The sequence below is a fragment of the Heptranchias perlo genome, chromosome X, assembly GCF_035084215.1.
Source record: "Heptranchias perlo isolate sHepPer1 chromosome X, sHepPer1.hap1, whole genome shotgun sequence".
NCBI classification, from domain to species: domain Eukaryota; kingdom Metazoa; phylum Chordata; class Chondrichthyes; order Hexanchiformes; family Hexanchidae; genus Heptranchias; species Heptranchias perlo.
Window position 1 is genome coordinate 26869599 of NC_090370.1, and position 27456 is coordinate 26897054.

The window sequence follows — 27456 nt, forward strand, 5'->3', positions numbered from 1 at the left end:
TTTTCGGCAACTGTAAGGGCCATTTTCTCTTTTGCCACACTGTATGCGACCAAATATGACACCAGTTGTGCCTAATCATTCAGAGCAGTTGACCGATTAAGAACTGGTGCTGATAACTTTAATCCCCGTTGCTTCCTTTGAAAAGATTCAAGCGGGTGATCAACGAGATCCCCATGTTTTGTTTCTAAATGTCTTTTTAATTTTGACGGTTTTAAACTCTCGTTTACAAGCACCTCGCTACAAATAAAACATTGGAGCTTTGGATCATGGTTTGAGTTTGCACAATTGATGAAACCACATTTCAAAAAAGCCTCACTCTCCTGCCTCGTCTACGATTTGTTTTTCTTCTTAGTGGACGGTTCAGGCCTGGTCCACATGGCAGAATTATGTCCCTCATTTCTCGAACTTCCTGTTGCAGACGACGTACTCACACATGTTGGTTTTATTGTCGGATGTAGATGGGTTTTAGAACTGTGTTTTTGAACTTCTTTGTTTTGTTATAAAATGATCAATTTTTGGGAATTTTGGTTTGGTGATTAATCCGCCCCTGACTCCTTTCCCCGTGATACTGGGCCCAGACCAGCACCACTCACCGTGGCTTTGGCGGCAAGAAAGAGCGCGTCCAGGTTGATGCTCGGAAACACTAAACCTAACAGAATGACCATTCCACTGGAACAAGGACATCGCTCCACAGAATGAAATGACTGCCTTTCATCTGCCCAACGGGAATTACCGAATAAAAATGTGAATGTAAACTTCAGTCCAACATTCAACCAATCAACGTCACGCAATCACAAGTTCTGACTACAAAACTGCCTGTGACATTTCATCTCTTTATGAAATAATTGTTTGCCCTTTTCTTATTTAATGTCCAGTTATGGTTCATTTGATTTTCTTGGGTTTGTATTGTGACCGTACCCATTTAATGGCAGTGAGCTGATATTGCCAATCGGGCTCAGCATTCTCTGGCGAGCAGTGACCTGCCCTATGAGCTCCGCTGATAACCTGATATCTGACGAATCTCCTTTCCATGTTCCATTACATTTATGCTTTTCTTTTTAGGGTTCAAAAGAGGGGGCACAAAGTTAAACACAAAACAATTTGGCAACATGCAGATCTCCCTATCAATGCAAGAGCACGCAGAAGAAATCCCAATGGACCAAACCCCTTCACATTCACTGCCACTGGAAAAAAAATCCAAACAGACCAAACCCTTTCCTATTCCCTCCCATTGCATAGAATCAGAAAGAGAAAAACCCCTTCACAGTCCAAGCCATTGCGGTGCCCTGAACTGAACACAGTTCTCGAAATGAGGTCTAACCAGAGCTCTGTATAACTGTGACATAACTTCCACTCCTTTTTATTCCAGTTCCCTTGAGATAAAGATCAAAATTTAATCTCCATTTCACCTTATATTTTTTTGTGAATTCTGTACTTGGACCCCGAAATCTCTCTCCTCCCCCACAGTTCCTAGCTTCGTGCCATTAAGAAAATACTCGGATCTATCTTTTTAAGGTCCCTAGTGGATGACCTCACACTTTCCCACGTTGAACTCCATCTGCCACTGTCTTGCCCACTCACTTAATCTATCAATGTCCCTTTGCAACTTTCTGCTCCCATCTATAATGCTTACTGTGCCACCTAACTTAGTTTCGTCAGCACACTGGGTTATAAGGTTCTCTACATAAGAACAGAACAAAGAGGAGCAGGAGTCGGCCCGACGGCCCCTCGAGCCTGTTCCGCCATTCAATCAGACCATGGCTGATCTTCAACCTCAACTCCACTTTCCCGCCCGATCACCATATCCCTCGATTCCCCTAAAATCCAAAACTCGATCGATCTCAGACTTCAATATACTCAACGGCTGAGCGTCCAAAGTCCTCTGGGTGAGAGAATTCCGAAGATTCACAACCCTTTGAGTGAAGATTTTTTTCCTCATGTTGGTCCTAAATGGCCGACCCCTTATCTTGAGACTATGACCTCTAGTTCTTGACTCTCCAGCCAGGGGAATCAGCCTCTCAGCAACTACACTGTCAAGCCGTCGAAGAATTTTATACATTGCAATGTGATCACCTCTCTTTCTTCTAAACTCCAGCGAATGTCGGCCAATTTTACACACTATCTCCTCACAGTAAAATTGCAGTAAGTCCTGCTTACTCTTATATTCCAACACCCTTGCAATGAAGACGAATATTTTATTTGCCTTCCTCACTCTCATTAGACCCTTAGTAACTCACTATTTCCAGTATGTTTTTCCTCTATTCCTTCTGTTGGGAAAATAAATCATTTCACTCCAATTATACCAGTTTATGTTTGGGGGAAAAAAAACAGCTGAACTGCAAACTTAGAGTTTTCTGTGGAAAGCGGATTAATGTGAACATCGAATTGCGATGGCTGGGAATCGAACCCGGATTGACTGCTTGGAAAGCAGCTATACTCACCACTACACCACCATTGCTGAAAAAAGTTATCAATAAAATGGTTCCCAACCATCAGATCCTGACCAGCCACTGCAGGCTGTTGCATTTTGTACTTCATTTGAACTGGTTTCTGACGGATCCTTTCTCGCTCTGTCGCAGTTCCCGTTTCCGTCCAGTAGATGACGCCAAGCCCCAATCAATGGAAATTACACAACAGCCAGTAATTCTTCACCTGATATCGGACTGAAGAGATAGTCGATCCCTGCAATACTTGACCAGCTGGAAATACACATTGCTGTATCTCACATCAGCCATTGTGTAAAATTAAGTCATTTCATTAAATCATTCTGGAGACCTGACCACCAACTGGGCACAAATGGCAACTTAATATTCAAGTCTATAAGATCTTTAGAAAGGACCGAGAAGGAGGGAAAGGAGGAGGAACAGCAATATTGCTGATGGAAAATATTACAACAGTTGAAAGATAGAATATCAGTGAGGATGAGGGGGCAGTGTAAACACTCTGAGAGAGACTGATCAAAAGTGGCCCCACTGCACAACTCCAGAAGGTATAAGAAGGGCGAGTTGGGGAGGATTTCTTCATTCTTTGTGAAAGTGTTTGTGAGATTGTGGAAATGTCTGAAAGAGGAAAATCCGGTGGAAAAACTCGGGCCAAGGCCAAGTCTCGCTCATCCTGGGCAGGACTGCAGTTCCATGTGGGCCGTGTTCACAGGTCCTGTGAAAGGGGAACAATGCTGAATGTGAAGGTGCCGGAGCTCCGGTCTATCTGGCTGCTGTGCTCGAGCACCTGACGGCTGAAATCCTCGGGCTGGTTGGTAATGCGGCCCGCGACAACAAGATGACGCGCATCATCCCCAGACACCTGCAACTGGCCGTCCGCAACGACGAGGAGCTCAACAAGCTGCTGTGAGATGTGACCATCGCTCAGGATGGGGTGCTGCCTAATATCCAAGCCTGTTTCTGTGCCGTAATTTCGATGTAACTCGATGTAAATGCTCTTTTCAGAGCCACCCACTGTATCTGTGAAAGGGCTGGTTACTGTCTGAAGGGAGACGCTGATATCATGCTACCAGTGCTGCTTTGAGCTGCTTTTTTCTCGTTGTGGACGAGATGGGGTATTAATGGGACTGGAGTCGGGGCACCGACCACATTCCGGTACATTAAACGGTAACTTATGGACCCCAGTCCACACATCACCAGATTTGTTGCATTTATTTAAATTACTTGTCATGCTGGGCTCGAAAAGCATCACCAGAACTGCTCGACTAAACTTTCCACATCTGTGGGATTCAGCGCTTCGCTCCGTTTCTGTTCTATTTTGTTGGATTATTCAAATAACTCATCAAACTCACTGGGGAATCACTGAAATGTAACTCTGTACAGAAACAAATAACAGTGAACGGCCTGGTGCCCAGGAGATCAGAAATATTATTGCCCTTTCGCCTTGTTGACAAGTAAACCGTGTTTCGAGTCCACCAACCCGCGTTGGTTCCACATGGGAATCAAATAGAGAGGGCGGGAGGGGAGGAGTCAGAGTGATGGACAGAGCAGAGAGCGGCCTCTGATCTTCCAGCTCCACCTCCAGCTTTCTCCACTCGCCAATTTCAAACCGTATATTGATAATAGAACCGAAACACAGCGGTCCGCACAAACCCTTGCAGACTCGGGCTTCATATTCAAGGATTCCCAGGAACCCGGAGCTTTCAAATAAGCCCCGTTACAATTAACAGACAGTAATATTCCTGCCTAAATACAGTCCCTTCGATAACAAGTCAACCCGTCTCCTTCCATTTCAGTCCCACACCCGATTCTATCTCCCCACACATCCCCTCCCAGACGGGTTCAGCGTTTTACAAACACCTTATTCCAGCTGATTTGGAGAATCTCATGTGTTGGGGTTTGAGTTATGACGCGGAGTTTCTCCGCCAGTGTTACCGTCTCACAGAGACTCTCGCCCTGAATCTGTGAAAAGAAAATGACCATGAACTGGGAGTGGAGCCGAACACATCCCCAGTTACAGTGAGGCTCGGACACCCCATTCTCTCTGTTTTATATCAGACAGTATCCCACCTTCATGTCCAGCACTTGAGAGAGACACACACTTTCAGTCTTACGCTTCCGATCAGTGTGTTCATATCACCCTCAATAACTGTATCCAACCTTCAAATACAGCACCAGAGAGTGAGAGAGAAAGGGAGACAGATACGGTGAGAGAGCGAGCGGAGAGGCACAATGCCACAGTATCAGTTCCAGACTGACCTGTAAAGTTGCGTTTTATCCAGAAAATCCCGTTGGAGAGAAAGAAGATGCATTCTTATCTCTCATGGATAGACCAGAGACGGACACACTGTTAATCCCACACTCAAGGACAGTACAGAGAGTGAGAAAATCAATGTGGGCCGAATTTAACCCTCTCTTGCCTGTTGTACTATATTCGGTTTTGCAGATCAGGTCCGTTCGTTATTACTCTCAGTGTCCGAGAGTTTCACTCTGATTATATTAATCTGGGACTGTTGCTGTCTGATATTAATCCTACACGATCCCAGCAAATACACCGACTCCCGCTTTCCTCCCATGTTTCTCCAGGATTGGTTTGAGAAATCCTCCCTTCAGGGGGAGTCCGGGGGCTGTTTGTAAGAGGCGGAGTGGATCAGGAACTGGTCCCGGAACATGGAGTGAGCGGGGGAAGGGAGAGGTCAATCTCGGGCTGTGTGTGTACAGGGTGTGTCCAGGGTGAGGGAGACAGAATGGGAAGAGCAGGTTGTTTCAAATCATTGCTGCTTTGTCTCCCCAAACCAGTGGTGAATTGTTCCTGGTTTAGTTCCAGTCTCATCCTGTTTATTGTTATTGGACAGTGAACAGTGGAAACAGAGCCGGACAGTCAGGATGTGGGGAGTTAAACAAAGAGCATCTATTGCAGGCACCAGGTGACAAGTGTGAATACATTTTAAACAGCGGCTGTTATGTTTCGGTTGAACGGTTAGTTCCATGGTAGAGGGTATTAGAAACCTGACCTGTACAAAGGTCCCTGCCCCATCGGGTAGTCCCATTCATGGATCAGTGCAGGGGTTGTGTTGTGTCTGGATGTCACCAAATTGTTGTCAAACAGCCCAACACACCTGGTGTGCAGAAGCTGAGAGCTGCAGTACTGCAGTGGAGTCAGACACTGACACTATTTGTATGTTTGTATCCCTGGTTTTCATTTGTGGTTATTGCAATGATTATTAACGGAGAGATTCAATTGATCACTTTTGTTTTTTCTACTTCACCTGTTCTTAAGTTACAAGAGATAATTTTTCTTCCTACAGTCAAATCCTTGAAGGACCCAGAATCAGTGTGATGTTTACTCCACCCGAGCCACAAGGAGCAGTCAGTGCAGCCAGCTCCTTCTCACACACAGTAAGTACATTATCACTCACAGAGCACAGAGACACAGACAGGTCATCAGTCCCACAGTCTCAGACAGCGGAAGTAGTCAGTCCCACACTGACCCCAATCCAACAGTGAAACAGAGCAGGAGAGACAGACGTAATTTCCATTTCACAACGACTCAGTACTGCTGACCGGCAGATAAATAATTCCCAGTCCAAAATCACACCCAGTATCAGATTGAAAGGTACTGTGTCAATCTCTCTTTATTTTAGCCTTAGCTACAAATTAAATACCAGATAGAACTGACACATGGTACTGATTGATCGGTACAGAATGAATCAGAATAGTGTGCTCCAAGATTCAAATTAAATACCAGCCCACAACTCTCACACATTATGAGTTTAAAGATGCAGTATTCATGCCACTATTGTGCACTGAGATACAAATTAGATACCAGTTCAGATGTTACCCATTTTTGACTCACATATATGTCCAAAAACTTCATAGTGTCAGAATGAAATGTACAGTTTCAATTCATTCACTGCAGACTGAGGTACACATTAGATACCAGTCCAAAATTCTCATACAGTATAAGACTGAAAGAGAGAGTATCAAACACATTAGTGCAGACTGAGCAACACATCACATACCAGTCCATAAATCTCAGTGTCAGGTTGAAAGATACAGTATCAATTCCATAAGTGCAGATTGAGCTCCACATTATAGACCAGTCCAAAATTCGCATAAAGTATCGTACTGGAAGATACAGTATCAATCCCATTAGTGCAGACTGAGGTGTACATTGGATACCAGTCCAAAAGTCACATTCAGTGTCAAATTGAAAGATACAGTATCAATCCCATTAGTGCAGACTGAGGTATACATTAGATACCAGTCCAAAAGTCACATTCAGTGTCAAATTGAAAGATACAGTATCAATTCCATTAGTGTAGACTGAACTACACCTTACAAACCAGTCTAAATATATTACACAGTATCAGACTGAAAGTTACAGTTTGAATTCCATTCGTACAGACTGAGCTACACATTTTATATCGTCCAAAAATCTGATATATTATCATACTGAAACACACAGTATGAATCCTTTTAGTGTAGACTCAGCGACACATAACAAAGCAGTCCAAAAATCCCTCGCTGTGTCTGTCTGAAAGTTAGAGTGTCAATTCCATTGGTACAGACAGAACCACACATCACATACCAGTCCAAAAATCTCATACAGTGTCAGCCTGAAACATACAGTGTCAATTCCATTAGTACAGACTGAGCTACACCGAACGCACCAATCCAAAAATCTCATACAGTGTCAGACTGAAACATACAGTATCAATTCCATTAGTACAGACTGAGCGACACCGAACACACCAATCCAAAAATCTCATACAGTGTCAGACTGAAAGATACAATATCAATTCCATTAGCCCAGACTGAGCTACACAATAAATACCAGTCCAATAATTTCACAGTAAAAGGTTGAAGTGAACATTATCTTCACAGAGATTAAGATAAAATCACACAACAAAACTCACACATTTTTTTGATTAAAACAAAATCCAAAATCGTATACATATTTACACATTAATGCTGGACAAAAGATTTGCATACATTTGTGAATTAAAGACACAGTTTCAAGCACCATACTGCAACCTGAAATAAGAATACAGAACGAATCCAGACTTGCACTTTGCCCAGAGACTGAGTTACAGAATGAATCCCACACTGAGATAAAATACCAGAGATCGAGAGACACCGAATGAATCCCACACTCACAGATAGCACCAGAGATTGACAGATACCGAATGAATCCCACACTCACACACATTCCCAGAGATTGACAGATACCAAATGAATCCCACACTCACACACATTCCCAGAGATTGACAGAAACAGAATGAATCCCACACTCACAAATAGCAGCAGAGATTGACAGATACCGAATGAATATCACACTCACACACAGTACCAGAGACTAACAGATACAGAATGAATCCCACACTCACACACAGTATCAGAGACTGACAGATACAGAATGAATCCCACACTCACACACAGTACCAGAGACTAACAGATACAGAATGAATCCCACACTCACAGACTGTACTGGAGACTGACGGATACAGAATGAATATCACGCTCACATACAGTATCAGAGACTGACAGACAGAGAATTAATCTCACACTCTTATACAATCTGACATCTACTGGCCATAAGTGAGAACTGTAACAAAGTGGAACAAATTCACATTATCTGTCGTTGTTATAGATTCAGGACAATGTGCAATGTGAGGAAATAGTTTCTCTCTGTAACTTCTACTCTCGTATTTTTTCATATTTTGTCAGTGAAAAATTGGACAATTGATTCATAATAAAGTTTTTGTTTTGCTCATTCGAAAGTTGCCCCATTGTATTTCACTCTGCATTGCGCAATATTTCTGTCTGATTTCTCAGGACACGATTTATATTAATCCAAATAAACCAAACTGAAACACAAATAAAAACTGAGTGCAAATCTGGAAGTTTCAATGGCGACCGTCAAAAGTGAAAGGGATAAAATATAGAAAAAATTAAAACCGAAAATGCTGGAAAGACTCAGCAGGTCCGGCAGCATCTGTGGAGAAGGGAAGCTCGGGTTAACGGTTCAGGACAATAACCCTTCTCTCGATCAGAAAGGTTAATCCGACAAAAATTTAAATAAGGAACGGGAATCAGCAGAGGGAAAACCTTCAGAAAATCAATTAATTTCACTGAATCCGAGGAATTGAGTCCCGTATCCACCATTCAGATCAGGGCAAATAATAATACAAAGGAACAGAGGTAAATTCAACGTTATGGGGGAAATAAATGAATTTTAGAAGTATTTTTACATGAATTAAACCCGTTTGTGTTTTGGCAACACTATCCCTCTGAACATCATCAAATTCAGTTCCAATCTTGGTGTTTCTGAATTCAGCGTGCTGGGATTCAAACCATTTGGAATTAACTGCTTGGAAGGCAGCTATACTCACCATTATAGCGCCTTATTTCACCAGGAGGGAGAAGTGGAGTGTTTCTGTGGAGTTTCGGACTGAATTGCTCCCTTTGGGTTTCTGGCACTTTAATCATAGACAATAAATAGTTCCCAAACATCAGTCCCTGAACAGACACAACAAGCTGGTGGAATTTCTCATTCATAGATATTAAATAAGAGGATGGCAAAAACGAATAGGAAGAGGTTCGGAAGAAGTCACAAAAACAATTAGGGAAGCAAACAGGAACCAGGAAATCAAATTATCAAGGAATATAAAAATAAATGGTAAATTATTCCACTGACCCAAAAATATCAAAAAGAAAATCAGAATTGATTGAGTGCCACTAAGGGATGCACAAGATAAACTCACAGGTAACGTCAGCGAAATGGCAGAAATATTGAATTGTTACTTTGCCTCAGTATTTACCCGAGAGATTAACAGGGTGAATATATTAGAAAGGGTGGTTAAACTCCTGGTCCAGATAGATTGCATCTGTGCATATTAAATGAAGCAAGGGGAGAGATAGCAGAGGCACTGTTACATATATAGGAAAAAATCATCACAAAAAGGAATAGTGCCAGAGGACTGGATGACAGCTAATGTGATTCTTATATTTTAAATCAGGTGATAGAACAAGTCCAGGGAACGATAGACCAGTTAACTAAAGGTCGGTGGTAGGATTGATCATGGAATCCTTCACTCAATGAAGCAACAGAAAAACATCCAGAAACCGAAAATACAATAAAACAGTTTGACAGAAGGTTGACAGTTTAATTTACAGTTCAACATAACTTATTTGCTTTTCAATTCTATTCCGCTAGAAATAAACCCCAGTGCTGTGTTCGATTTTATGTCCTTATCATCCTGTGCTGCTACTTTTAATGATTTGTCAATCTGTACCCCGAAATCCCTTTGCTCTTTTACCCCATTTAGACTCTTATTTTCCAAGCAGTATGTGGCCTCCTTATTCCCCCAAGCAAAATGCACCACCTCACACCTTTCAATATGGAAATTCAATGGCCATTTACACCGCCTTTCGGCAAGCTTATTAATTCTTCTTGTATTTTGTCGCTTTCTTCCTCAGTATAGGCTATGCCCCCTAAATTAATTACAAGAATTTAACACAGCATTACAACTAATGTTTGGTCCAACAAAATGTACTTGCAGCTCGTCTCCATTCCCAGTTTTTCTAAATCCCACTCGTGCAATATAATGTGAAGAATTAGTTTCTGTTCTGTCCCTCTCTCATCTGCAAACTTCACTGTCCCGGGGTTTGGGGACATCTACTGGCCGGAAGCAGAACTGCAACAGTTCGGAACAAATTGCTGAAACCGGACAATGTGCAGTGTGAGCGTGTTTGTGATTGGTGGCAGGTACTAAATCTGATTGGATATCTGAAGAAACCAATCAGAGAGTTACAGTTAATAATTATTGTGACCTCACTCCCAATGACCCAATCACAATCATTGCCTTCACCCATCCCTCATTACCATAGGGCTGTGGGGCTGCCGATTTAATCCGAGCTCGGAGCAGATTTCGGTCATTTCTGGGTCTGAAATTGAGTTTGAAAATGCCTGAGGACAAGAAAGCAGCTCCCAAGAAGGGCGCCAAGAAAACCTTGAATAAAGCACCGGGCAAGGGCGGCAAGAAGCGGAGAAAGTCGAGGAAGGAGAGTTACTCCATCTACATCTACAAAGTGATGAAGCAGGTTCACCCCGACACCGGCATCTCGTCCAAGGCCATGAGCATCATGAACTCCTTTGTGACCGATATTTTCGAGCGCATCGCAGGTGAGGCTTCCCGCCTGGCCCATTACAACAAGCGGGCGACGATCAGCTCCCGGGAGATCCAGACCGCCGTGCGCCTGCTGCTGCCTGGGGAACTGGCCAAGCACGCCGTGTCAGAAGGGACAAAGGCGGTGACCAAATACACCAGCTCCAAGTAAAACTCCACAATGAAGTGAAAAAAAAACGGCTCTTTTAGGAGCCACCCACAACCTCTCTGAAAGAGCTGCATTTTCTCTATATTTACTTAGGATCATTTTATTGCAGCAATATTATTATTCCAATCGAAAAGTGACTCGAACTGGCCCCAAGAATGAACACGAGTTTATGATCCGCTCCTTCCCATTTGCTTTGTTCTTAAAGCATTACTATTCTGGCCTCTCATCCTCTTGATGACCCCCTTCGCTGTTCCGTTCTATGAATGCAGTTTCTGAAATGTTTCTGGACTGACGTGAAAATCCCCAGATTAACAGTAACCCCACCCCTTGCAGTAACAGCGGAATCGGGGCAGAATGAGAGCTCCGTCCTGGTCCCTCTTTTCACAGAAGCTCTCCCGGCTCTGAGAAGGGAACAATGCATAAAGTGTCACTTTTATAAAGACTAAATTCAAATGTGTCCTTTCACGGAATGCTGTGAATGGGGCTTTAGTCCCGTCCGGTGCAGTTTGAAAGCGATGGTCGAATGAGCCATAATTTGAAGCAGATTTTAAAACAGAGGAAGCGATTAGTGACGGGGAGCGCTGAATAAGACAAGATAAAAAGAACGGGTTTAAAATCTTGTGCTCAGGGCGACATTGATCGAAATCCGATCCTTCACTGCACTGAAATTGGCGGGCTTTTTGAAATTCATAAAATTCCTGGTCTGATCGTTGAGGCCGGTAAATCCCGCCCTCTTCTAATTTCCAGCTATCTGATTGGTTAACGAAATAGGCAAATGAGGTGTAATAAGGTACAACCAATCAGATGCTCTTTCAGACCATAAGAAGGGTAAATACAGAAGTCATTCCTCATTCTTTGTGAGATTGTGAAAATGTCTGGAAGAGGAAAAACCGGCGGTAAAGCTCGGGCCAAGGCCAAGTCTCGCTCATCCCGGGCCGGACTGCAGTTCCCTGTGGGCCGTGTTCACAGGCACCTGCGAAAGGGGAACTACGCTGAACGTGTGGGTGACGGAGCCCCGGTCCATCTGGCCGCTGTGCTCGAGTATCTGACGGCTGAAATCCTCGAGCTGGCCGGCAACGCGGCCCGGGACAACAAGAAGACCCGTATCATCCCCAGACACCTGCAACTGGCCATCCGCAACGACGAGGAGCTCAACAAGCTCCTGGGACGGGTGACCATCGCTCAGGGCGGGGTGCTGCCTAATATTCAGGCCGTGCTTCTGCCGAAGAAAACCAGCCATGTGAGCACCAAGAGCAAGTAAAGCGGCCAAGATTTAATCTGATAACCCAAAGGCTCTTTTCAGAGCCACCCACTGTATCTTTGAAAAAGCTGATTACTGTCTGAAGAGTCAGGAATCAATTTAATAAGGACTTGATTCCGATTCTGGAACTAACAATAACTTGTTAATTGCAAATGATCCAGATCGGTCTGTTGAAGTACTCGCTTCCGGACAGCAGATGTCGCCAACCTCCAATAGATTGATATTTGCAGTTTGTGTGGTGAATGAGACAAAATATCAAAATTGTCATTAAACTGGGCGGGTGGGACACAGAAATACCTGGGACGTTTGATCATCGGCATCAAGAGGCATTCTGTTGTGTTCCACCCAATATCATTTACAGTCTCATCCTCCGACAACACTTGCTCGGTCTGTGTTATTTTACCCAGATTTGTGCAACAGAAGCTGACTGATGTGTTGAATCTTGTGTCAGCGATTGCTGAATCAAGAATGTGAGTGAAATTTGCCCGTGTTATTGGATGTGCTTGAGGGATTGATTCTGTCCCTGTATCAGTTACGAGTGTTCGTGAATGTCACACTAATGTTTTACACTGCTTCTGATTCTAGCGCTGATAGAGAGCAAGACACACTGCCTTTCGATCTATTAGTGCGAGTTACATTGAAACAGCCTCTGCCACTATATCTGCAGGGGGACAACAGACTGAAACGTTATTTAATCCGAGTCTGGTTCCTTACATCCAGCATGGGTTTTCGGTCCCGTCCGATTGCACCTGTCCTTTCTGCAGCTGTTTGCCAGAACTTTCTCTGTCCGAATGAGGCACTGGTGGTGATGAGAGTCAGTCTGGTGGAATTCACCTCCCTCCAGTCCTGCGTGTGTGTGAAAATGAAACTGTCTCCGTTTCAAATTCCTCATGTTGGTTAGTCTGGAATTGGCACTCCTCTCTGGTGCTGAATCTTCGTCCAAAATGAACAGCTGCTGTTTCTGCCACAAAACGTGGATCGGCTCATGTTCCCATCTCTCCACTTTTATGATGGGCCAACAGATTGTCAGGCCTTCCCGTCTGACATCCGCTCACTCCCCTTTATGCATTTCCCATTTAATCAAATTTCTGTGAACTACACGGCCCTGCGATTTCAACCCCAGAGATCACAGCTCTTTCCTTTGCTGATTTGGTGGCTCTGAAAAGAGCCTTTGTTGCACTTGGTGCTGAAGCCGGGTCGGGTTTAAGCGCGCTCCCCGCGGATGCGGCGGGCCAGCTGGATGTCTTTGGGCATGATGGTGACTCGCTTGGCGTGGATAGCGCACAGGTTGGTGTCCTCAAACAGCCCCACCAGGTAAGCCTCGCTGGCCTCCTGCATGGCCATGACGGCCGAGCTCTGGAAGCGCAGGTCTGTCTTGAAGTCCTGAGCGATCTCTCGCACCAGGCGCTGGAAGGGCAGTTTGCGGATGAGCAGCTCGGTGGATTTCTGGTAGCGGCGGATCTCCCTCAGAGCCACAGTGCCGGGTCTGTAGCGATGAGGCTTCTTCACTCCGCCTGTGGCTGGAGCGCTCTTCCGGGCCGCTTTGGTCGCCAACTGTTTGCGAGGAGCTTTCCCGCCGGTCGATTTACGCGCTGTCTGTTTGGTCCTGGCCATTTTCTGAACAGATCTCAACACAACCTGAGACACAGAAACTGTAAATAGCCAGCCGGCTCTGGGGCTGCATTTTAAAGTGTCTATGAGGAACCGCCCCGCGACTGTGATTGGCTGTATTCCGACCCCCAGTCAGGGAGGGACCGCCCCTGGCCTGTGATTGGCAGATTTGAACCGAAGTCTGACAGTCAGAACGAAACGGCGGGAGGTCTTGGGCCCCAATTGGCTGAGCTGAATTTAATCATCAATTTCAAAAAGCCCGCCAATTTCAGAGCATCAAATAACAGTTTGAAGAAAATCTCATTTCGCTCCAACAATTTAAGAATCTCTCTCTTTATAATCTCCATTATTTCCTACTCCTCAGCACAAATCTCAGGCTGTTTCACATTCCGGTTCATTCTCTGACCTGTCTGTGAACGGGCGGGAATAAAGTCCCGGTCATTGCTTTCCGTCGGAAGCGGGACAAAGTCCAGCTTCGATTTCAAAAATCCCGCCAGTTCCGGCCCGGTGAACGGCTCCTCAAACAGAAACTTCACATCGAACTGATATTTGAATGAGGGCAAGAAATAAACACCGAGCAGAGAGAACACAGCGGGAGAGGGAGTGAGGAGGGATTTTACTCTGAGTGAAGAATGTAATGTCTGTGGAAAGACTCTGCATCCCCGCCTGTTCATTTATACCGTGAAACCGGGAATTCCGCTCCTTCTCTCGGGATGGCCGAGAACCCCGGCCATTTTTCTGATCTCCCTGTAACGAGTGCTGGAGAAATCTCCCCATATTAATAGAATATCGGAAACTACTTCCCCACCCCGAGATCGTCCCACTCCCCCTTCCCAGGTCACTGCTCTCTCTGTGAGGCGGTGGGTGGCTCTTAGAAGAGCCTTTGTTTTGTGTTTGGTTGGAAAGGGTCGAGTCGTTCAGCCGCCGAATCCATAGAGGGTGCGGCCCTGCCGTTTCAGAGCGTACACCACATCCATGGCCGTGACCGTCTTGCGCTTGGCGTGTTCAGTGTAAGTGACCGCGTCCCTGATCACATTCTCCAAGAAAACCTTCAGTACCCCACGGGTTTCCTCGTAGATCAGACCCGAGATCCGCTTGACACCGCCACGGCGAGCCAGGCGGCGGATGGCTGGTTTGGTGATACCCTGGATGTTATCACGAAGAACTTTTCGGTGCCGCTTGGCGCCACCTTTGCCCAGTCCTTTGCCTCCTTTACCTCTGCCAGACATGATAATTCTTCACTGAAATGAACAGCGAACTCGTGCTGGTTCCCTTTTTTATGCAGACTGCCCCGACCTGACTGAAACATGCACAGAGTGAAAGTGGGAGGGGAGGAGACAAGTGAGATATTAAACAGGGAGGGGAGGAGACAGAGTGAGATATTAAACAGGGAGGGGAGGAGACAGAGTGAGATATTAAACAGGGAGGGGAGGAGACAGAGTGAGATATTAAACAGGGAGGGGCGGAGACAGAGTGAGATATTAAACAGGGAGGGGCGGAGACAGAGTGAGATATTAAACAGGGAGGGGAGGAGACAGAGTGAGATATTAAACAGGGAGGGGCGGAGACAGAGTGAGAAATTAAACAGGGAGGGGCGGAGACAGAGTGAGAAATTAAACAGAGAGGGGAGGAGACAGAGTGAGAAATTAAACAGGGAGGGGCGAGAGAGTCATAGTGATGGACAGGGCGGAGAGCGGTCTCTGATCTTCCAGCTCCAACTCCAGCTTTCTCCATCCGCCAATTTTAAACCGTTCATCGATAATAGAACCGAATCACAGCGCTCCGCACAAACCCTTACAAACTCGGGCTTCATATCCAAGGATTTACAGAAACCCGGAGCTTTTAAATAAGCCCCGTTACAATTATCAGTCAGTAATATTCCTGCCTAAATACAGTCCCTTCTATAACTGGTCAACCCGCCTGCTTCCATTTCAGTCCCAGACCCGATTCTATCTCCCACACATTCCCTCCCAGACGGATTCAGCAGTTTACAAACACATTATTCCAGCTGATTTGGAGAATCTCATGTGTTGGGGTTTGAATTGTGATAGCGGCGGATCTCCGCCAGTTTTCCCCTGTCACGTACCCTGGCCCTGAATCTGTGAGAAAAAGAATGAACTGGGACTGGAGGTGAACACGCCCCCAGTTACAGTGAGGCCCGGCCCGGGTATCCCATTCTCTCTATTTTATATCAGACAGTGGGAGTGGGGCGGGGGGAGCGAATGTCAGCGAGTCACCAGGACCCTGGGTTTATTGTAAATGATTTCTATCTGAAATCTGAGCCCGGCCCCGGGACAGGAATCATCTGATTCCGGGATCAGCTCTTTTCTGAGAGACGTGGGTGGCTCTGAGAAGAGCCGTTGGGTTCAGATGTTCATAAGTTGCACTTGATTTTTTACTTCTTTTTGCCTGCTGCTTTCTTCGGTTTGGGCTTGGCGCTCGGTTTTTGTACCTTCTTCGCCTTCGCCTTCACTGGCTTGGGGGTCTTGGGCTTCTTCACAGCCGCTTTCTTCTTAATTGGTGATTTCGCCCCCTTCTTTGTGGTCGATTTCTTGACCGCTGGTTTCTTGGCCGTTAATTTCCTGGCCGCTGGTTTCTTTCCGGGAGATTTCTTGGTTCCTTGTTTCTTCACCTTCTTTCCCACTTTTTCCTGGGCTTCCTTCTTAGCGACTCTGAAGGAGCCCGAGGCGCCCGTGCCCTTGATCTGCACCAGGGAGCCTTTTTCCACATTTCTCTTGATACTTAATTTGATCTGGGTCCGGTGCTTCTCCACATCCAGGCCTTTGGTAGCCAGAATCTTCTTTATCGCGGCCAGGGATATCCCCTTGCGATCCTTGCAATCTTGAGGATCTGTTCGCCCAATTTGGGACCGGCTGTCTTGGGTCGGTGAACCGCCTTCTTCTTCTTCGGAGCATTGGTTTGAGCGGCAGCGGGAGGTGCGGTTTCGGCGGCTGCAGTATCTGTCATGTCCGGGACTCTGAAGAAAATCTCTCTGACAGTCAGAGCTGGGTCAGAAATGAAACGAGAGGCGGCGGCACAGAGCAACTTAAAGGCCCAGAGCGGACGGGGCGGAGACAACCTGCTGTCAGCTCTCGGCACCTCCAGCCTCTCTGTGTTTCTCTCTCCTCTTAAACTACCCGATTCTAATTATAATAGGGCACTCCAGAGTCCCAGACTAGCCCCTTCCCATCTCAAACACCGGAATGTTTGCTGTCGAAAAACTTTCACCGGAATTAAAAGCACCAGTTTCGATTTAAACCCGTTTCATTGCTGCACTGATCGCGCTCTCTCACCCGATCGCTGACATGATTTCTGTTTTTCGGCTGAAATCTTGAATTGGACAAAAACCGTACCTTAAATTTTCACTTCGGGTCTCGGCAGGGGAGGAGGGCGATCCTTTGACAGGGATTTAAAAAAAAATACTCAAAAGGGACTCGGACATCCGGCGATGAGACCGGCCACACAAACACAGTGACATTAATCTGACCCGCCCGCCCATTTCACACACTCTCTCTGACACAATGTTCACATCTGTACATTCACAGGACAAACTGTTCGCCACATTGACAATTCCCGGGACAAGCTTTCCTCCCCGCTCGGCCTGTGCTGCGGATTCTCGGGGGTTGGTTGTAGTTTCCCAGCTCAGTAACTGTTAAACACTCTGAGGCCGGCGCTCCTCACAGTGTCCGGTCTCCAGATTCAGGGACAGGAGCCAATCACAGCTCTGGCTGTGATAATCCACATCTGCTTTTACATTATTATATTGTTCGCACACAGAAATATGTTTGGTTAAGTTGAAAATTCAAATTATCCGCTCTGGGCTCCTCCAGTCTCTCTGTGTTTCCTTCTCCTGCTAAACTGACTGACAGGCAATAGTAACTGGCGTCCGATCCATCCCATTCTCCACACCCAGAGACGGCGAGTCACTGAATAAATTCAACACTCACAGACAGTCCGGAGTCAGACTGTTACAGGCTGTTTCTCGCCACCTTTACTTTTCGGCGGATAAATGCACCGTCAGACCGGCTCATATACAGTAGAAGGGAGAGTAATCGTCTCACCAACAGCACACAGACACAGAATCAGTCTTTCACATTCCATCAGTGGGTCTATATTACGCTCAGTAACAGTGTCCCGCATTCATGTGCAGAACTAAAGAGAGAGAGAGAGAGACGGAGCGGCTGATAAACGGACAGACAGAGACACAGTCAGACAGACGCAGAATCAGTCTCACACATCCCATCAATGTGTCCGTTTCACGCTCAGTAAACATTATCCCAGCTTCATGTACAGCACTAGAGAGAGAGAGATACAGACAGGCACAGTATCAGTCTCACACTTCCCATCAGTGTGTCTGTATCATGCTCAATAACAGTATCGCACCTCCATATAAAGTACAAGAGAGACAGAGAAACTGAGCTGTAATGAGCGGTATTCGCCCAGTAACAAATAGGGAACTATTCCATTCCAATTGCTGTTCCAAGGTTGAATAATTTTAATTGAAAATCACAAACTTTCGGAGGCTTCCTCCTTCCTCAGGTGAATGTGGAAATGAAATCCTCGAAACTTTCGCATTTATAAATCACAGAACAATAGCTGGTGATTACAGAAAGTCTTTCCAACTGCCCGTTGCCAAGGCAATCAAAGTGTTCAGACAGAGAGGTGTTACCTACAGGGCCATCGAATATAGGGGATGGCCTCTTTGACATGGTTCGGGTGGAAGCTGGAAAAGTGGAGCATCGTGAGGTTGTCCGTGGGCTTGCGGTGGAGTGAGGTGCTGAGGTGCCCGTCTTTGATGGAGATTCGTGTGTCCAAGAAAGAAACTGATTCTGAGGAGTAGTCCAAGAAAGAAACTGATTCTGAGCACCTCACTCTCCCGCAAGACCACGGACAACCTCACCATGCTCCACTTTTCCAGCTTCCACCCTAACCACGTCAAAGAGGCCATCCCCTATGGACAGGCCCTGCGAATACACAGGGTCTGCTCAGACGAGGAGGAACGCGATGGACACCTACAGACGCTGAGAGACGCCCTAGTAAGAACGGGATATGACGCTGGACTCATCGATCGACAGTTCCGACGGGCCACAGCGAAAAATCCCAGAGACCTCCTCAGAAGACTAACACGGGACGCAACCAACAGAGTACCCTTCGTCGTCCAGTACTTCCCCGGAGCGGAGAAACTACGCCATGTTCTCCGCAGCCTTCAACATGTCATCAATGACGACGAACACCTCGCTATGGCCATCCCCACACCTCCACTACTCGCCTTTAAACAGCCACCCAACCTCAAACAGACCATCGTTCGCAGCAAATTACCCAGCTTTCAGGAGAACAGCGTCCACGACACCACACAACCCTGCCACGGTAACCTCTGCAAGACATGCCAGATCATCGACACAGATACCACCATCACACGAGAGGACACCACCCACCAGGTACATGGTTCATACTCCTGTGACTCGGCCAACGTTGTCTACCTCATACGTTGCAGGAAAGGATGCCCCAGAGCATGGGACATTGGCGAGACCATGCAGACGCTGCGACAACAGATGAACGGACACCGCACAACAATCGCCAGACAGGAGGGTTCCCTCCCAGTCGGGGAACACTTCAGCAGTCAAGGACATTCAGCCACCGAACTTCGGGTAACCGTACTCCAAGGCGGCCTTCGAGACACACGACAATGCAAAATCGTCGAGCAGAAATTGATAGCCAAATTCCGCACCCATGAGGGCGGCCTCAACCGGGATCTTGGGTTCATGTCACACTACACGTAACCCCACCAGCGAACAAAAGTTATCTGTTTTTAATATAACGGGTCATTTGCTGTCTTTCTCTTCCTTCCGGATGTTTCTATGTTTCTGCCACTCTCTCTCTGTTTTTTTTTGGTTGTTTGTATATTCTGTGGCCCTGTAGGTAACACCTCTCTGTCTGAACACTTTGATTGCCTTGGCAACGGGCAGTTGGAAAGACTTCTGCAATCACCAGGTATTGTTCTGTGATTTATAAATGCGAAAGGTTCGAGGATTTCATTTCCACATTCACCTGAGGAAGGAGGAAGCCTCCGAAAGCTTGTGATTTTCTAATAAAATTGTTGGACTATAACTTGGTGTTGTAAAATTGGTAACAATTGTCAACGCCAGTCCATCACCGGCATCTCCACACCAAGGTTGAATGACAGAAGATGCAGTCTCATCTCTAACTGATCTTATTCCAGAGACAGACACGTTATTAATCCCACTCTCAGGGACAGTGTCACACATTTAACCCTCTCTTGCATATTGTACCCTCTGTAATCTTGCAGCAGAGGACAGTTCGGTATTACTCTCAGTGACCGAGAGTTTCACTCCGATTGAAATAAACTGGGACTGTTGCCGTCAGATATTCATCCTGCACAGTCCCAGCAAATACACCGAGTCCCACTTCTCTCCCATGTTTCTCCATGATTGGTTTGAGAAATCCTCCCTCCAGTTTCGGGTTCACGCGTTACTTTATCATTAGAGGAACCAAGAATGAACAGAACCCATTGGCTCATTCCACAGCCGCCCACGTTATCTCTGATAGACCCTTTACCATCAAAAGATACCGAGAGAAACAGCAGGGATGGAAACATCCAGTTTAATGGTTGGAGATTGTAAAGTCAGTCTGGATTCCAGCGTTCGGCACTGGTGGAATCGCATCTGTTTCCCATTCTGCTGCCTGTTCCTGCACTGCCTGTGGACCCCATTCCCTCTGACCTTTCCCCCACTTCCTTTGCTCAGACTCTGAAAAATTCCAACTGGGGAAAGTTTCCATCGATTTTTGTGTTGGGAATTAAACCAGATATCTGCGCATGCGTAACTCAGCCCCGCCCCCAGCGCTGCTTGCTGGTGAGCAGAAGAGCGCATGCGCGCTCCCCTCCCCCAGCTCGGCCTGTGGGCGCCATTCCCTCAGTGAGCGGAAGAAGATGGTTTAAAACAGCCGGGAATGGAGAGATCACGGCCCCCGGGGGAAGGGAGCAAAGAGCAGCCTCGTTGCAGCAGCTCATCGCTTCGGGACCGTGTCCGCAGATGGGCTCAGAGATCGGCATTGAGTCCAGGGGAAGGTCAAGGGGAGTCCGAGGGCTGTTTGTAAGAGGCGGAGTGGATCAGGATCTCGTCCCGGAACATGGAGTGAGCGGGGGAAGGGAGAGGTCATTCTCGGGCTGTGTGTGTCCAGGGTGTGTCCAGGGTGAGGGAGAGAGAATGGGAAGAACCTGCTATTAAAATCATTGCTGCTTTCTCTCCCCAAACCAGTAGTGAAATGTTCCTGGTTTAGTTCCAGTCTCACCCTGTTTATTGTTATTGGACAGTGAACAGTGGAAACAGAGCCGGACAGTAAGGATATGGGGAGTTTTACAAAGAGCATCTATTGCAGGCACCAGGTGAGAAGTGTGAAGGGCACAATTTAAACAGCGGTTGTTTGGTTTTGGTTGAACGGTTAGTCCCATGGGAGAGGGGATTAGAAACCTGACCTGTACAAAGGTCACTGCCCCATCGGGTCGTCCCATTCATGGATCAGTGCAGGGGTTGGGTTTTTTCTGGATGTCACTAAATTGTTATGAAACAGCCCAACACACCTGGTATACAGAAGCTGAGTGCTGCAGTACTGCAGTGGAGTCAGACACTGACACTCTTTGTATCACTGGTTTTCATTTGTGGATATTCAAAATAATTATTAACAGAGATATTAAATTGATCACTTTTGTATTTTCTACCTCACCTGTTCTTGAGTTACAAGATATAATTGTCTTTCTACAGGCAAATCCTTGAAGGACCCAGAATAAATGTGATGTTTCCTCCACCCGAGGCAGAAGGAACAGTGCGGCCAGCTCCTTCTCACAAACAGTAGGTACATTATCACACACAGAGACACAGACAGGTCATCAGTTCCACAGTCTCAGACAGCAGAAGTGGTCAGTCCCACACTGATCGCAAGTTCCAGAGACACATTTTCAATCCAACAGTCAAACAGAGCAGGTGAGGCAGACGCTGTTTCCATTTCCCCCGAACTCAGTCCCGCTGACAGGAAGATACAAAAATCCCAGTCCAAAATCACATTTCCAGATTGAAAGACACTGTGTCAATCTCACAAGAGGGCAACATTAGCTCTGAATTAAATACCAGATAGAAATCACACATGGTACCCGATTCAAAAGTGCAGAATAAACCCCAATAATGTACCTCGAGATTCCAATTGAATACTAGCCCAGAACTCACACATGTGAGTTTAATCGATGCAGTATCGATTTGATTCGTGTATCAAGAGATACAAATTGCAGGCAAGTCTAAAACACATGTACAGTATCAGATTGAGAAATGCTGTGACATTGAAACCTGAGAAACAAATTAGAAACCAGTTTATAATACACTCATTGTATGAGATGTAAAGATAGAGTATCAATTCTATTAGTGCAGACTGAGATATACATTACATACCAGTCCAAAAATCTCATACAATATTAGATTGAAAGACGCAGTATCGATTACAATAGTACAGACAGAGCTGCACATTATATATCAATTCAAAAATCACCATATCAGTTTGAAATATATATTATCATTCACAATATTACACAGAAATATAGATTTAATAGTGGTCAAGTTTATCAATATTTACCAATTAAATAATGATAAATACTATTTAAACATGAAGCTATTAAAGCTACAGTATTGTATGTCATAAGATAATCTGAGAGAACAATTATAGACAGACACAGAATGAATCTCACACTCATGTATGGTACCAGAGTTGACAGATACAGAATGAGTCCCACACTCTCATAATGTACCAGATACTGGCAGATAAAGTATGAATCCCACACTCACACACAGTACCAGAGAATGTATCGACAGAATGAATCTCACAATCATAGAGTACCAGATTACTGATTCAATCCCACACTAACATACATGATGAGAAACTGCATATATAAAGTGAATTCAACATCCACATACAGTACTGGAAACTGACAGACACAGAATGAATCCCACACAGTATCACGGAGTGAGAGATACAAAATGAATCTCACAGTCACCTACATTACTGCTGGCTGAGTTACAAATTACGTACCAGTCCAAAAATCTCAGTGTCAGATTGAAAGATACAGTATCAATTCCATTAGTGCAGATTGAGCTACATATTAAAACCACTACAAAAAATATCTGATGCAGATTGAGACTGAAATATACAGTGTTCCATTCATGCAGACTGAGCTCCACATTATATACAAGTTCAAAAATGTCACCATATCAGTTTGGAAGATAAACTAAATCACAGTTGTGTTCACATTGATGCAGATTTAATAGTAGCCCAAAAAGTGCACTCATTCTCTGATTATAACCTACAGCATCACATGTTAAAGTGTATGATTATCTACCAGTTAAATACTGGGAAAAATTATTTATACATTTAGGTATGAAAGATACAGTTTTGAACGCCATACTTTAAACGGAGATACAAATTAGATACAGATAAAGAATGAATCTCATACTCAGATCCAGTGCCAGAGACTGACAAATAGAATGAATCTCACACTCACACAATGTACCAGTGATTGATAGACACAGAACAAATCCCACACTCTGATACAGTAGCACAGACTGACAGATACAGAATTTATATCACTCACATACAGCATCAGAGACTGACAGATATGGAATGAATCCCAAATTCACACACAGTGTCAGAGACTGACAGGAACAGAATAAATCACAAAGTACCACAGTCAGACAGATACAGAATGAATCTCACTCACATACAGTACCAGGGACTGACATATATAGAATGAATCCCACACTCACACACAGTACCACAGTCAGACAGATACAGAATGAATCTCACAGTCACATTATTGCAGACTGAGTTACACATAAATCAGTCCAAAAATCTTATTGTGTCATATTGGAAGATAATGTTTCAATTCGATTAGTGCAGACTGAGCCAAACAATACATAGCAGTCGAACAATTTCATACCATATCAGACTCAAAGATACAACATCAATTCCATTAGCATGCACTGAGCTACATGTTACACACCAGTCCAAAAATCTCATACAGTATCAGACTGATAGATTAGTGCAGGGTGAGCTACATTTTACATTCCAGTCCAAAAATCTCATACAATGTCAGACTGAGATACAGAATTAATTCCATTATTATAGACTGAGCTACACATTATATACCAGTCCAATAATTTCACCGTGAACGGATTGAAAGGTACATTATCATTCACACTAGAGTTCAGAGATTAAGATGTAATACTACTCTGAAACTCACACACATTGTTTGATTTAAGAAAATCCAAAAGTGTATCCATATTAACAAATTAAATACTCGACGAAGAACTGTATATACTTTGAAGTGGAAAAGATACAGTTTCAAATAAGATACTGTAAACTGAAATAAGAATCCAGACTGAATGCAGACTTGCACATTATCTCAGAGACTGAATTACTGAATGAATCCCTCACTGAGATAAAGTAGCAGAGAATGCCAGATACTGAATGTATCCCCCCCACACACAGACAGTGCCGGAGACTGACAGATCCAGAATAAACCCCACACACATGTACAGTACCAGAGAATGACAGGCACAGAATAAATCCCAAATTCAGATACCGTACCAGAGACTGACAGATACAGAATAAATCCCACACTCGCATACCATATCAGAGACTGACAAATGCAGAATGAACCCCAATCTCTGGTACAGTATCAGAGACTGACAGATACAGAATAAACCTCACACTCATGTACAGTACCAGAGACAGACAGATACAGAATTAATCCCACATGCACACACAGTATCAGAGACTGACAGATACAGAATAAACCCCACACTTGCATACTGAACCCAAGATTGACAGATCTAGAGTAAAACCCACACTCATATACTGGACTAGAGACTGACAGATACAGAATAAACCCCACACTCATATACAATACCAGAGACAGACAGATACAGAATAAACCCCACATTCATGCACAGTAACAGAGACTGACAATTATAGAGTTAATTCCACACTTGTTAACAGTACCAGAGACAGACAGATACAAAATAAACCCCACTGTCATGCACAGTACCAGGGACTGAGAGAATACAGAATAAACCCCACTGTCATATACAGTACCAGGGACTGACAGAATACAGAATAAACCCCACTCTCATACACAGTACCAGGGACTGACAGAATACAGAATAAACCCCACTCTCAGATACAGTACCAGGGACTGACAGAATACAGAATAAACCCCACTGTCATACACAGTACCAGGGACTGACAGAATACAGAATAAAGCCCACTCTCATACACAGTACCAGAGACTGACAGAATACAGAATAAAGCCCACTCTCATACACAGTACCAGAGACTGACCTCTACGACTGACCTCTACTGGATACAATCGAGAACTGTGAACGAGCGGAACAAATTCACATTCTCTGTCGTGGTTCCAGAAACAGGACAATGTGCAATGTGAGGAAAATTTCTGTCTGTAACTTCTACTCTCGTATTTTTGCACATTTTGATAGTGGAAAATGAGGACAATTTATTCATTAAAGTTTTGTTTCACTCATTCAATAGTTGTGAATTTGCCCCATTATATTTCACTGTACATTGCGCAGTATTTCTCTCTGATTTCTCAGGTCGATTTACATTACTCCTCTACCCCTTTCAGACTCTTTTTTCCAAGCAGTATGCGGCCAACTTGTTCCCCTGGCAAAATGCACCAGCTCACACCTTTCTATATTGAAATTCAGTGGTCATTTGCACAGCCGTTCTGCAAACTTATTTTTTGCAGTCTTCCTCAGTATTGACTATAACCCCTAAATCAATTATAAGAATGTAACACAGCATTACAACTAATGTTTGGTCTAACAAAATGTATTTGCAGCTCGTCTCCATTCCCAGTTTTTCTAAATCCCACTCGTGCAATATAATGTGAAGAATTAGTTTCTGTTCTGTCCCTCTCTCATCTGCAAACTTCACTGTCCCGGGGTTTGGGGACATCTACTGGCCGGAAGCAGAACTGCAACAATTCGGAACAAATTGCTGAAACCGGACAATGTGCAGTGTGAGCGTGTTTGTGATTGGTGGCAGGTACTAAATCTGATTGGATATCTGAAGAAATCAATCAGTGAAAGGAACAGGTGTGTCTTTAGGGATGTCTTACTGCTGTTATACAGGCCTTGGTGAGACCACATCTGGAGTATTGTGTGCAGTTCTGGTCTCCTTATCTGAGGAAGGATGTCCTTGCCATGGAGGGAGTGCAACGAAGGTTTACCAGACTGATTCCTGGGATGGCAGAACTGACGTATGAGGAGAGATTGGGTCGACTCGGCCAGTATTCACGAGAGTTAAAAGAATGAGAGGTGATCTCATCAAAACATATAAAATTGTAACAGGTCTAGACAGACTAGATGCAGGGAGGATGTTCCCGATGGCTGGGGAGTCCAGAACCAGGGGTCACAGTCTCAGGATACGGGGTATGCAATTTAGAACCGAGATGAGGAGAAAATTCTTCACTCAGAGGGTGGTGAACCTGTGGAATTCTCTACCACAGAAGGCAGTGGAGGCCAAGTCATTAGATGTATTCAAGAAGGAGATGGATATATTTCTTAATGCTGAAGGGACCAAGTGATATCAGAGCCAGACCTTTCAGGAGCGAGATTAGAAAAAATTTCTCCACACAAAGGGTGGTAGAAATTTGGAACTCTCTTCCGCAAACGGCAATTGATACTAGCTCAATTGCTAAATTTAAATCTGGGACAGATAGCTTTTTGGCAACCAAAGGTATTGAGGGATATGGGCCAAAGTCGGGTACATGGAGTTAGATCACAGATCAGCCATGATCTTGTCAAATGGCAGAGCAGGCAGGAGGGGCTGAATGGCCGACTCTTGTTCCTATGTTCTTATATGGGGAAAAAGCGGGAACAGGGTACTGAATTAGACGATCAGCCATGATCATTTTGAATGGCGGAACAGACCCGAAGGGCGGAATGGCCGACTCTTACTCATATTTTCTATGTCAGGTGGCATCACTCTCATCAGTCCAATCACAATCATTGCCTTCCCCCATCCCTCATTAGCATAGGGCTGTGGGGCTGCCGATTTAATCCGAGCTCGGAGCGGATTTGGGTCATTTCTGGGTCTGAAATTGAGTTTGAAAATGCCTGAGGACAAGAAAACAGCTCCCAAGAAAGGCGCCAAGAAAACATTCAGTAAAGCACCAGGCGGCGGCAAGAAGTCGTAACTGACACAGGAACAGAATAATTCCCTCGCTCACATCCAATAACAGACAAATGTGATTCACTGATTCAGTAATCGCTGACACAATAATCAACACATCAGTCAGCTTCTGCTATACAAATCTGGGTAAAATAATAAAGAGCGAACAAGTGTTGTCGGAGGATGAGACTGTAAATGATATTGGGTGGAACACAACAGAATGCCTCTTGATGCCGATGATCAAACGTCCCAGGTATTTCTGTGTCCCACCCGCCCAGTTTAATGACAATTTTGATATTTTGTCTCATTCACCACACAAACTGCAAATATCAATCTATTGGAGGTTGGCGACATCTGCTGTCCGGAAGCGAGTACTTCAACAGACCGATCTGGATCATTTGTTATCAACAAGTTATTGTTAGTTCTCGAATCGGAATCAAGTCCTTATTAAATTGATTCCTGACTCTCTTCAGTCAGTAACCAGCCCTTTCATAGATACAGTGGGTGGCTCTTAAAAGAGCCTTTGGGTTATCAGATTAAATCTTGGCCGCT

The 27456-nt window shown here is 44.9% G+C and overlaps 3 protein-coding genes across 3 annotated transcripts; 1 reads left to right on the forward strand and 2 right to left on the reverse strand.

The window, feature by feature from the left end:
- Positions 1 to 11652: 11652 nt before the first annotated feature.
- LOC137306995 (histone H2A.J-like) lies at positions 11653 to 12042 on the forward strand. Its single transcript, XM_067976351.1, has one exon. It carries the CDS (start codon positions 11653 to 11655, stop codon positions 12040 to 12042), a length of 390 nt encoding a protein of 129 aa, XP_067832452.1.
- A 2472-nt stretch (positions 12043 to 14514) lies between these two features.
- LOC137307299 (histone H4) lies at positions 14515 to 14882 on the reverse strand. Its single transcript, XM_067976760.1, has one exon. It carries the CDS (start codon positions 14880 to 14882, stop codon positions 14571 to 14573), a length of 312 nt encoding a protein of 103 aa, XP_067832861.1. The 3' UTR covers positions 14515 to 14570.
- A 1166-nt stretch (positions 14883 to 16048) lies between these two features.
- Positions 16049 to 16620, reverse strand: LOC137306997 (histone H1-like). The gene is made up of 2 exons (XM_067976352.1): positions 16483 to 16620; positions 16049 to 16357 (listed from the first exon to the last, which is right to left on the reverse strand). The coding sequence occupies exons 1-2, from the start codon at positions 16618 to 16620 to the stop codon at positions 16049 to 16051; spliced, it is 447 nt and encodes a 148-aa protein (XP_067832453.1).
- Positions 16621 to 27456: the final 10836 nt, after the last annotated feature.

What these genes read in the sequence shown, in the direction of transcription:
- LOC137306995 (XM_067976351.1), top strand. Translation starts at nt 11,653, where the DNA reads ATGTCTGGAAGAGGAAAAACCGGCGGTAAAGCTCGGGCCAAGGCCAAG.
- LOC137307299 (XM_067976760.1), bottom strand. Translation starts at nt 14,882, where the DNA reads ATGTCTGGCAGAGGTAAAGGAGGCAAAGGACTGGGCAAAGGTGGCGCC.
- LOC137306997 (XM_067976352.1), bottom strand. Translation starts at nt 16,620, where the DNA reads ATGACAGATACTGCAGCCGCCGAAACCGCACCTCCCGCTGCCGCTCAA. An exon ending in TCCTCAAGATTGCAAGGATC is followed by an intron (nt 16,358 to 16,482) that starts GCAAGGGGATAT and finishes TCCCTGGTGCAG; the next exon opens with ATCAAGGGCACGGGCGCCTC.